The sequence below is a fragment of the Canis lupus genome, chromosome 36 (assembly GCF_048164855.1).
Source record: "Canis lupus baileyi chromosome 36, mCanLup2.hap1, whole genome shotgun sequence".
NCBI classification, from domain to species: Eukaryota; Metazoa; Chordata; class Mammalia; order Carnivora; family Canidae; genus Canis; species Canis lupus.
In genome coordinates this window covers 19,083,767-19,096,626 of record NC_132873.1, presented here as the reverse complement: position 1 = coordinate 19,096,626, position 12,860 = coordinate 19,083,767, and the positions used below count along the sequence as shown (strand labels likewise).

The following is a 12,860-nucleotide window of genomic DNA, read 5'->3' as shown; positions in this document are numbered from 1 at the left end:
GAAAAACAATTTTGGTTAATGGCTAAAGGAGTGTTTTCTGCATTTTGTTTCAAAATATTGTTTAATAGGGGTGTCTGGTTGGCTCAGTCCGTTGAATGTCTGACTTTGGCTCAAGTCATGATGTCTGGGTCCTGGGATTGAGCCCTGCATTGATCTCCACACTCAATGGGGAGTCTGCTTGTCCCTATTCCTCTCCCTCTGCCCTCTCCTCTGCTTGTGCTCTCTCAAATAATGTCTTTAAAATATGTATATATATAGGGGCGGGCAAAAAAAATAATAATAATAAAATAAAATATGTATATATATATTGTTTAATAATCCTTTTTACTTTTTGACTTTTATGTTTTTCCATAAGCATTTTTTAGGTTTGACTAATATGTACTAATTGGATAACTTTTAAAATTGTGTTAAACTTTTATCTCCTGACAGATGCCTGGTTATATTGTACTAATTCTAGAATTTTTCTTGTCATTGACAACATTATAAACTGTATTCATTTTATTTATTACAAAATGTTATAGCTGGACTTTATGTTTCCTTTTTTTTTTAATTTGAGCTCAAAAGCTCAAGTTTTATTTTATTTATTTATTTTTTAAATTTTTATTTATTTATGATAGTCACACACACAGAGAGAAAGAGGCAGAGACACAGGCAGAGGGAGAAGCAGGCTCCATGCAGGGAGCCTGATGTGGAACTCGATCCTGGGTCTCCAGGATCACACCCTGGGCTGAAGGCAGGCGCTAAACAGCTGAGCCACCCAGGGATCCTCGTGTAATCAATATTTTGATGAAGAAATATCTAGGCTAGAAAGAAATGTGTAAGCCTAGGAGTTTTTATTTTTGTTAGGAGAAATTGGAGATAATGTATTGCTTGGCATCAGGTTATCTCTTCTTAATGTGGCCCAAAGTGCAGCCACAACAGTATTTTGATACCTTCGTTCTTGTTAAATGTATTCTTGCAGGGTGAAATTTTTTTTTTTTTTTCAGGGTGAAATATTTAATAAATAAAGAAGAAAAGATTTCTAGTCCCACATCTCTGCTCTTATTCCCTTTAATGGGAAACACACTTGGAGTCAGTTTTGGGTCTGTCTGCATTTTACTGTAGAAATCACAGTTAATAGATTTTTCTCTATTGGTATAGAAAAAGCTTCCACTCTTGTTAATACCAATTTTTTTTTACATAATTTATTTATACCTTCCTTGTTTGAGGAAGAATGAAAACAGCTTACAAAAATACATAAAATATATTAGCAAGGTAGAAATTAAAATGGGAACTAAAGAATAAAGAAAAATAATAATGTAACCATAAAATGGAAGTTTATCTTAATGAACTGTATGTACACACATGTATGTATGTCCACATACACACACACTTGTCTATAAGCAACTATATTTCAAAAAGAAGCAACTCAGTTATTCTGTGTCCATTAGATAAAAGTAATTAAGTTAATTTCCATAAAATAAAACCATTAAAAAAATAAAACCATTAACTATTTTTGGTACTAAATTCAAACAATTTTCTCTCAGAGAAGGATCTTCTTAAAAAGAATTTTAATAAGCAAATTCTTTGATATCACTTAGGAGATACTAACACAATTTTCATAGGCTTTCAAAAAGATACATGTCTTATCAAAATTAATTTCAGGGCAGCCCGGGTGGCTCAGCGGTTTAGCGCCACCTTCAGCCCAGGGCGTGATCCTGGAGACCTGGGATCGAGTCCTATGTCAGGCTCCCTGCATGGAGCCTGCTTCTCCCTCTGCCTGTGTCTCTGCCCCCTCTCTCTCTCTTTGTGTGTCTCATGAATAAATAAATAAAATCTGAAAAAAAAAATTTAATTTCAGCAAAAGAAAGGTAACCTAGTTAGTTACCTGTGGCTAGTTTTATGCTGACCTGATCGGATCCAGAGTTAGAACTTAAATATAAGGAAGAATGGGTATATAATGTGTTCCTCAAACCATTTTCCCTAAATATTATTTTTCAAGCAAAATTTTGATACTGATGATGTGGCCATGAGTTTGACATTATGTTCTCTAACAAATATTTAGAGAATATCTATTTGATAATGCTGGCTGAAAGTGGATCAGATATACTGATTGTAATAAGTCATTGATAGCAGAGAGAATGACATTCTCTTTTGAAAACTGATGAGCTTTTATCTTGGATAACCACTTCATTGAATTTTTTTGTACAATGAAACATATTTGCTAATAATTTTGTTATTTAATTTCTACTTCATTCAGAAAATTGGAGATTCATACCGTGGCTATTGTGTAAGTGAGACTGAATTAGAAAGTGTCCTAACATTTCATAAGCAGCAAACACAGAGTGTTTGGGGGACCCGCCAATCTCCAAGCCCAGCAAAGCCAGCTACACGCTTGATGTGGAAATCTCAGTATGTCCCATATGATGGAATTCCATTTGTCAATGCAGGTACTTTTTAAAAGAATTATTAAAAAAAAAAAAAAGAATTATTTTAAAAGGTTCAGCACAGCCATGATCCTTTGTGAAAATGTTGTTTTCCTAAAAATTTTGCACCAAATTTTCATTTTTGTGGATGATAACTGAATGTTAATTGATGAAAATGCATATTAAACTAAAAAGAAAATTGAAGTAAATATGACCAATTATTTTGTTGTGAAATTGTATTTTAGTGTATTAGAATAAATAATACTTAGATATTATGCAGATAAATAGAAAATAAAAATATTAATGGAGCCAATGTTATTAATCTAAATATGTATATCTGTTAGGTTTTTTTTTTTTTTTTATTGAGTCCAGATAGTCTCTTGTCTCTTGATTCATCTTGTGGGACAAATTTATTTATTTATTTATTTATTTAGTTAGTTAGTTAGTTATTTAGTTATTTAGTTATTTATTTTTGTGGGACAAATTTATATTCATTTTCTATAGCTTATAGTTTATGACTCTGGAGTTACTGTATAGAATTTGTATGCAATCTGGGGTTGTGTTATATAGATTTCCAATATTAGGATTCTCCAGCATCAGATGTCCTACATATACTATTCTGAAATATTGGGCTAGTGTGTATTAAAGTGATAGAGTTTGTGAAGTTTTTTTAAGATTTTATTTTTAACTAATCTCTATATTCAATGTGGGGCTCAAACTCACAATACCCAGGTCAAGAGTTGCATGCTCCCCTGACTAAGCCAGCAAGGCTCCCTTAAAGCAGCAGAGTTTCAAACAATTTCCAGAATTTCACCGTAGGGCCAGTTATACATGAAAGAACATAAAGATAAGTGATTTATTTTAGGACTATGGGAATGCTGATTCAGCTGGAAGAGTTGCAGTCTCACCCTGGCCCTCTGAGGATATAAAAAAATATGTGAAGGAAGATGAAATAAATATAACCTCTTCTTTCTAGGTTTCATTAGTATCCTATAAAAGAAATGCAGCATTTTCCCCTTCCCTAGTTCTTTTTTTTTATTTTTTTTATTTTTTTATTTTTTTTTTAATTTTTTTTTTATTTATTTATGATAGTCACAGAGAGAGAGAGAGGTAGAGACATAGGCAGAGGGAGAAGCAGGCTCCATGCACCGGGAGCCTGACGTGGGACTCGATCCCGGGTCTCCAGGATCGTGCCCTGGGCCAAAGGCAGGCGCCAAACCGCTGCGCCACCCAGGGATCCCCCCCTTCCCTAGTTCTAATTCCCATGTTAACTCTCCACAGGCAGCCACTACATAAATGTGGTGTGTATCTTTCCAGTCTATATTTTTATACTTTAACACACATATTTTATTTGTAATAATGTATTTTACTGTTTTGAATATTTTGAAATATTCACAAATAGTAAACTATAGACATTGTTATGTAATTTTTCACTCACCTTGCTTTCTTGAAATCTATCCACATTGATACTTTTATAGATCTTAATTTAACCAGTACATAATATTCCAGCATATGACCAAACCACTATTTTTCTACTAATGATCATAGGGTGTTTCTAATTTTCAACATTATAAGGAATTCTGTAGTCAAACCTTAACAATATATATTTTCTGTTGAAAAGTTGTAAATAAGTTGATGGTGTATGCATTTAAGTGGAATTGCTGAGTTGCAAAGTATGCCCATTTCGTCTTTACAAGATTATCTCAAATTGTTCTCTGAAGTGATTGTACAGGTCCAAAATCTCTAAAGATTTTGGGCCACTTGTATTTCAGAATTTTTGGAATGTTATACCATAATATTACAGAATACTTCCAGCAAATATTCTGTAGACCATATCACATAATCAAATACAGTAATACTTTTTGGATAGTAATACTAAGAGGAATAAATAAAAGACTATAAATAGCCCCATAAAGTTCAGGTCAAGTTTTGTAGTCTGATGGGTTCCCCAAAATTTTGTTTTCTGAACTTTTTAAATTTCAGAATTATACTTGAGGAATTGACAACTTGTACCAATTTTCACTTGTTTCAGCAATGTGTGAAAATTTCCCTTTCTTCATTTACCTTAGAGTTGCACTGTCAGACTTTAGAAATCTCTATATTCTGGAAATTTTCATATATATACATATATATCTCAAGTTAAAGGCAATATATAAAAATAATACATATATATATGTCTCAAAGTAAAGGCAATAATATATGAAATCCCATGACTCCCCATCTATCCATCATCCAGCTTCGACAGCTATTAGCATATGGTCAATCTTACCTCATTTCCCTACCAACTTCTCCATTCCCCATCTCCAAGATAATTTTATAGCAAATTCCAGATATCCTATTGCTTTATCTATAATTACTAAAATATATTTTATATATTAAAGTATATATCTCTAAAAGATAAGAACTCTTTTATATATATATATAAAAATCACATACTTTAAATGAATTAATGGTAATTTCTTAATGTCATAAAATGTCCAATGTTCAAATTTTTTTACTTATCAAATAATGCTATTTCCAGAGGTTTGTTCAAATTCACATCCAGGGTTCACAGATTACATTTGGTTAATTTATCTCTTAAATATCTTTTCATCTAAAATTATTTCTCCTCTTTTCCTCTAGGTAGTTTATCCTGTAGAGCTTGCCATATTCTGAGTTTAGCTGGTTTCATCTCTGTACTGTAGTTAACATGTTTTTTTAAAAATCTCCTATATTTCCTGTGAACTGTTAGATCTGGAGGCTTGATTAAATAAAGATTTAATCTCCATTAGTATTTTGCAAGAATACTTCATAGGTGTGCTATGTACTTGTTATTGCTACCTATGTGCAACTCCTTTTTCTGATGTTAAGATTGATTGGTGGATTCAGTTATTTAAGAACATTGTTAAATTTTTTATTTTTGCCAATCTGAAGAGTGTGAGATAGTATTTTATTGGTTAAATTTGCATTTCCATATTTACTAGTAAAGTTCAACATCTTTTTTATTGTTCATGTAATATCTTTTTTTTTTTTTTTCATTCTGAATTGCCTATTCATAATCTTTACCAAGTTTTTGTTTGGTTCTTTATTTTTAAAAAATTATTTGTAGCTCTATATTCTGCATATTAATTCTTTGTTATATGTATTATAAAATACTGTTTTTCAACTTCTTTACCTTCTAGTGTCTTTTAAATTTAAGTATTTAAAATTTATATTTAAATTTTTTTAATTTAAAATTTTAATGTTGGCTTTATCAGCACTTTTATTTCTGATTGTTTCTTATTTTATATTTGAAAAGTTTCTGTACTTGACCTAGAATAGGGTATTTTTACTTACAGCCATAACTTATAGGGACACCTGGGTGGCTTAGTGGTTGAGCTTCTGCCTTTGGCCCAGGGCATGGTCCTGGAATCCTGGGATCGAGTTCCACGTCGGGCTTCCTGCATGGAGCCTGCTTCTCCCTCTGCCTGTGTCTCTGCCTTTCTCTCTCTCTGTCTCATGAATAAATAAATAAAATCTTTTTTTTAAAAAGCCATTACCTATATAGTTTTCACATTTACCTAATTATAGTCTATTGCTATGTAACAAATTACTCAAAACTTGATGACTGAAAACAACAAACATTTATCTCATGGTTTCTGAGTCAGGAATTAAGAGTGGCTTAGCAATGTGGTTCTGCCTCAGGTTCTGTCAGAAGAATGCAGTTAAGGTGTTGGCTTGAGCTAAATTCATTTCACCACTTGACTGGGGGAGGATCTGCTTCCTAGCTCACTCATGTGGCTTATTCCTTGTCACATGGGCCTCTCTACAGAGCTGCCTCACAGTAGACAGCAGAGTTCGCCCAGAGAAAGCAATTCAAGCAAGAGCAAAAGAGTGCCCAAGATGGAAGTCACAGTCTTTTTATAACCTTGTATCAAAAATAACATCTTGTCACTTCTGCCATATTCATTAGAAGTAAGTTAATAAGTCTATCCCATGCTCAGGGGGAGGGAATTACACAAGGACATGAGTACTAGGGGGTAGGGATCATTGGGGGCCATCTTAGAGGCTGGTTGTTACATTATTTTAGTCCCCCCTTATCCGCAGTTTCACTTTCCAAGGTTTCAGTTGCCTGTTCTCAACCACAGTCTGGAAGCAGATGATCTTCCTCCTGACATATTGTCAGAGGGTCAGTAGTAGCCTAATGCTACATCACAATGCCTTCGTCATTCACCTCACTTCATCTCATCACATAGGCATTTTATCATCTCATATCATCACAAGAAGAAGAAGGGTGAGTACAGTACAATAAGATATTTTGAGAGAAAGAGAGACCTCATTCATGTAACTTTTATGACAGTATATTATTAGAATTGTTCTATTTTATTAGTTATTGTAGTGAATCTCTTCCTGTGCCTAATTTATTAAACTTCATCATAGGTATATAGGTGTAGGAAAAAACATAGTTTATATAGGGTTAAGTACTATCCATTGTTTCAGGCATTCACTGTGGGGCTTGGAATGTATCCCCCGCGGATAAGGGGGGACTACTGTATTCTAACAATACAAATAGAAATAAGGAAATAAATAATTATAAAAGGAAATAAAACTTCACATGACAATATTTACTAATAAATGTAGCTTTTGTAATTTCTATATAAAAGAGTAATAAAAATTTTATAATTAAAAAACATGTATGTAAATAATCAGTTAACATTCAGTAAATGTGGTATTTTCAGATTTCTTTCCCATAATGTACATTTGGTAAATGTAACTTTTGGTTACATTTTTACATTTAGTAAAAATAAACTTTTAAATTTGTGTGTTTATATTAGTAAGACTTACTGATGTTTTCTTTCCTTAAAGTTGTGTAACTGAAAGTGTAAATTTTAATATTGCCACCACCAAGTTATTTTTATTATAGTGTCCAGAACAGATGGATACTTAAATTAATATCAATAGTTGGTTTTGGCCCACAGGGAGTAGAGCCGTGGTAATGGAGTGTCAGTATGGGCCAAGGAGAAAAGGTTTCCAGTTAAAAAAAATCAGTGAACAAGAGAGCAGGTCTTGTCAGCTCTACAAAGCCACTTGTCCAGCCCGGTAAGCTTTATTTTTTTATTTCCTTTTTACTATGTATTTATTTTCTATTAAGTAGTATACACATTTTTATGAAGCTTAAACTGTGCCAATAAGCATACGTGAAATCTAAGTTTCCTTTTACTCCCACTCCCTATGTCTCCCTTTTTTTTTTTTTTAGATTTTATTTATTTATTCATGATATAGAGAGAGGGGCAGAGACACAGGCAGAGGGGGAGGCAGGCTCCATGCCTGCAGCCTGACGCGGTACTCGATCCTGGGACTCCAGGATCACGTCCTGGGCCAAAGGCAGGAGCTAAACCACTGAGCCACCCAGGGATCCCCCCTATGTCCCTTTTTAAGGCAACATCTCTTACCAGCTTCTTAAAGATCTCTCCAAAGATATTCTGTGTATATATGCATACATATATATCCTCCTTTATACTCATAAATGTTGAAATCTCAGTAAAACTTACTAATATTTTCTCTCCTTAAAGTTAGGTAGTAGTATACCTTCTTTCTTGCTGTGAATTCGCATTGCTTTATTTCTATTCTGAATACCTATTATGGTTATTTACCGCACAACTATTTTGTTCATACTAGAATGAATGTAATGACATATACCACTCTATGCTTTGCTTTTTTTTTTCATTCCCAGTGTACCTAAAAACTGCCTCCATATCTGTACATAAAAGGACTGATTCCTTCTTTGTTTTTATTTTAGAAATAAATAAAATCTTTAAAAATATATATGTATATAATTGACAATAACTTTATATTAGTTTCGTGGTTCCTTCTTTTTGATAGCCATAAAATATTACATTTGTGGATGAATTGTCGTTTACTAAATTAGTCCTCTGATAGATATGTAGACTCTGAAAAATATTCTTTATTATTATATACGAAGTTGCAGTTAAGGGATTTCTGAGTGGCTCAGCAGTTTAGTGCCTGCCTTCAGCCCAGAGCGTGATCCTGGACTCCCAGGATCGAGTCTCGCATCAGGCTCCCTGCATGGAGCCTGCTTCTCCCTCTGCCTGTGTCTCTGCCTCTTTCTCTCTCTGTGTCTCCTGAATAAATAAATAACATCTTGAAAAAAAAAATTGCAGCTAATAACATTGTACCTATTTGTATACTTGTACAAGTATATCATTAGAATAAGTTTGTTGAAATTGCTAGGGCAAAGGTTATATTTTGAAAATATTGACAGGTGGGATCCCTGGGTGGCGCAGCGGTTTGGCGCCTGCCTTTGGCCCAGGGCGCAATACTGGAGACCCGGGATCGAATCCCACATCGGGCTCCCGGTGCATGGAGCCTGCTTCTCCCTCTGCCTATGTCTCTGCCTCTCTCTCTCTCTCTCTCTGTGTGACTATCATAAATAAATAAAAATTAAAAAAAATAAAATAAATAAAATAAAATATTGACAGGTATTATAAAGACAGTTGCTCTACAGAGAGATTTTACCAATAATATTCATACTAGCAATGTATGATATCAACACAATAAGTTTTAGATAGACGAGGACTATAGATTTGTCATTGCTTTGGGTTTTACATTTCAGAGAACTATTCATTGCTATCCAGTATGTATCCCTTGGGGCACTCAGGTTAAGCTTAGGAAATACACTGCCTGCCTCCAGGGAACTGATAGTTTGTTTTTTTTTTTTTTTTTTTTTTTTTTTAAATTTTTTTTTAAATTTTTATTTATTTATGATAGTCACACAGAGAGAGAGAGAGAGAGGCAGAGACACAGGCAGAGGGAGAAGCAGGCTCCATGCACCGAGAGCCCGATGTGGGATTCGATCCCGGGTCTCCAGGATCGCGCCCTGGGCCAAAGGCAGGCGCCAAACCGCTGCGCCACCCAGGGATCCCGGAACTGATAGTTTCTTGACCTTTAGAGGTGAGTTTGGGAAATTCTGGTGCCATAAGGGTAGCCATGTTCTCATCATCTGACCGCTGTGTTTCTTCTGCCTTATCATCACTGGCTGAGAATGTTTTGGTGGATCTTCCCTTCCTGAAACTACCAGAGTTCCATTATCAAGTAAATAAATAATGCTTCACATTCTGAGGAAGTGGAAGAAACATTGGCTACCACATGGAGAACTGACAGTGCAGCACATGTTCCTTCATCCTCTAGCTGCCCCGACTACTGCCTCTCTCCCTCCTGCCAGCACCCTCCTGTAACCCACAGGCATGAGTTTTTTATGGCTTCCAGAAGAGTTGAGAAGAGGCAAATCCAGAAACAAAAGTTAATATACGGGATGCCTGGGTGGCTCAGCAGTTGAGCATTTGCCTTTCGCCCAGGGCATGATCCTGGAGTCCTGGGATTGAGTCCCTTATTGGGCTCTCTGCATGAAGCCTGCTTCTCCCTCTGCCTGTGTCTCTGCCTCTCTCTATGTAGCTCTCATGAATAAATAAATAAATCTATAAAAAAGTTAATATACATAAATATCCAGATATTTTTACTGATGTAATTATTGTTAATTTGCTAATATGCACGGAGAATATGGCTTCTTTTTTCTACATAATCCTCTGAATGCTTTGTAGTTTAATTGATTTTTCTCTAAACTTTAATGCTTAAACTTCTGCTTGGTAAGTTTGATTTTCTTGACATTATATATGAAAGAATTTCTTCTTGTAAACAGGATTTATATTAAAAAGGTACAGAAGTTTCCTGAATATGGAGTTCCTACAGACCCCAAAATTGACAAGAAAATAATCCGAATGGAGCAGGAAAAAGCTTTTAACATGCTAAAGAAGAACTTGGTAGATGCTGGTGGTGTTCTTAGGTATGACATTTACATAGTTATTTTATTTTTACAAATTAATTAGCTCCATTTACAAGAATGTTTTCTGTAAGAGAAATTATAATTGTTTTCTAATTACTTTATTAAGAATGTTTTTTATGGGCAGCCTGGGTGGCTCAGCAGTTTAGCGCTGCCTTCAGCCCAGGGCGAGATCCTGGAGACCCAGTATCGAGTCCCACGTTGGCCTCCCTGCATGGAGCCTGCTTCTCACTCTGCCTGTGTCTCTGCCTCTCTCTCTACCTGTGTCTTTCATGAATAAAGAAATAAAATATTTTTTAAAAAGAATGTTTTTTTATAAGGGAATTGTCTCCCTAGTGGTTCCCTAGGTATTAAAATTTGCCACTGTATAAACCGTTGTGTTTATCAGCCAAACGTTTGGATAATGCCTACCTAATAATTATGTATACCATATGGAAGATTTTCCCCAAAATGAAAAATGCATATTTAGCAACACATATCATTATATATTTCGTACTTTGTTTCTGATACTTCTTAGGAGCCAAACTTACAGTCACCTGTATATTCTTTTTAACCCATCTTCGATTACTTATAGTAGCCAGAATTCTAAGCTCTACATAAAATTCTATTTTATACTTGTTGTGCTTCAGATTTTACATAAGAAGAAATACTAGCTTGCTTTCTTACTTTTCTTTATGTTAGTTCAGGTGAAGAACTTATAATGGGATTAAGTGCATGGATTATAGTTTTGGTAAAAAAAAAATTTGCTTTTTTTTTAAGTTTTATTTATTTATTCATGATAGACAGAGAGAGAGAGAGGCAGAGACACAGGCAGAGGGAGAAGCAGGCTCCATGCCGGGAGCCCGATGTGGGACCTGATCCCGGGACCCCAGGATCACGCCCTGAGCCAATGGCAGATGCTAAACTACTGAGCCACCCAGGGATTCCCTCCCTAAAATTTTCTTTGCATATTGGCACCTGGGTAGCTCACTTGATTGGTTCTCCACCTCTTGGTTTCAGCTCAGGTCATGACCATGAGGTTGTGTGATGGAGCCCGGCTCTGGCTCTGTGCTCAGTGGGAGTCTACTCTCTCTCCCTCACCCATCTCCTGCTTATGTGTTCTCCCCTCCCTCTCTAAAATAAATAAATCTTTACAAAAATAAATAAATAAATACCTAAACTTCTGGAAATGTGAAAAATGAGTAGCCAATAATTAAATCATTCAGTTTGGAGAACATTGCATATAATTTTTAAATAGCCTCTGTTACATGTATAGTATTGGTCATTGCAAGCACTTTGTACAAAAATATCAATTAAAACAATATGCTACCAGATTATTTCATTTTCCTAGCATCTGTGTTTTTGCAGTGCTATTTGAAAGATATGTACTCATATTCTATTTTATTCTCTTGTTCATTGGGGCAATAGGAGCTGTGTACAGTAGAGGGGCTGTGGCACAAGAGAGGGGCTGTGGCGCAATAGAGATAGCGTATTGAGCTCCTATCAGAGAAGATTCTCCTGCACATCTCAGTCTTGGTAGACTCCAAATTATAGTCACCTTTTTTTTTGGAAGGATTATAGGTGGAACACAGAATTTATAATTTGGGGATAAAAATCATAGAAAATGCACAGTTTAAAAGATGGTGACTTTGGAAGTCTTATTAAATTTACTTAACATTTTGAAATTTAAAATACCATTTTCATGTATACCTAACTGCTGTACACTCTTTAACTATAGGGCTATAATGAAAGTATGTAAAGATTTATAAAGATTTTGATTTAATTGGGTATAGCCAACTTAGAAAGGAGTCTGGGTGGCTTAGTTTCTTGGCTGTCCAGCTCTTGGTTTTGGCTCAGGGTGATGAGATGAGCCCAAATCAGGCTCCATGCTCACCAAGGAGTCTGCTTGAGATTCTCTCCCTCTCCTACACTCTCTCTCCCCTCTGCCCCTCCCCCAGCTTGCACACGTGTGCTCTCTTTCATGTGTTGCACTCTCTCTCTAAAACAAATAAAATTTGTCAAGTAAAGCATCAAGCAGAGGATATTTTAACTTTTATTTACATTTATTGTTTTAAAATGTTTATTTACTTAATATGACATAATCATATAATCTTTTCTTAAAAGATTCTTTTTTTTGATGAGTTTTTTAAAAAGGGTTTTATTTATTTATTTGACAGAGAGCACAAGTAGGGGGTGCAGCAGGCAGTGGGAGAAGCAGTCTCCCCGCTGAGCAGAGAGCTGAATGTAGGGCTCAATCCCAGACTCTGGGATCATGGCCTGAGCTGAAGGCAGTTGCTTAACCAACAGAGCCACCCTGGCACCCCTTCTTGATGAGTTTTAACATAAGTAACTATGATTCTTGCCTTTGTCTAGTAACATAATTCAAAATATTTCTTCTTGTCAGGTGGTATGTACAGTTACCAACAAAGCAAGCTCATCAGTATCACGAATTAGAGACTTCCTGCCTCCCTTTGCCACCTTCCCCTTTTCCTATGTCTTCTCTTGAAGAAGAGGAAACTACAATTAGGGATGAGAATTGTGCATTACCCTCACGTCTGCATCCTCAAGTAGCACATAAGATTCAAGAATTAGTGTCACAGGGAATAGAACAAGTATATGCAGTAAGGAAACAGCTAAGGTATAGTAAAAACAAATTATTC

The 12,860-nt window shown here is 35.2% G+C and overlaps 1 protein-coding gene across 19 annotated transcripts in view; it reads left to right on the top strand.

The window, feature by feature from the left end:
* CARF (calcium responsive transcription factor) overlaps positions 1 to 12,860 on the top strand; it is a 97,813-nt gene that overhangs the window by 33,717 nt on the left and 51,236 nt on the right. For 16 of the 19 annotated variants that reach the window (XM_072813002.1, XM_072813003.1, XM_072813001.1 and 13 more), the window contains 4 exons: positions 2,240 to 2,429; positions 7,343 to 7,463; positions 10,081 to 10,224; positions 12,605 to 12,838. In XM_072813002.1, the coding sequence (XP_072669103.1) occupies positions 2,240 to 2,429; positions 7,343 to 7,463; positions 10,081 to 10,224; positions 12,605 to 12,838 (689 nt within the window). Of the gene's footprint in view, positions 1 to 2,239; positions 2,430 to 6,484; positions 6,658 to 7,325; positions 7,464 to 10,080; positions 10,225 to 12,604; positions 12,839 to 12,860 lie in introns of those variants that run through there. The other 3 variants (XM_072813005.1, XM_072813006.1, XM_072813004.1) reach the window with 3 other exon arrangements.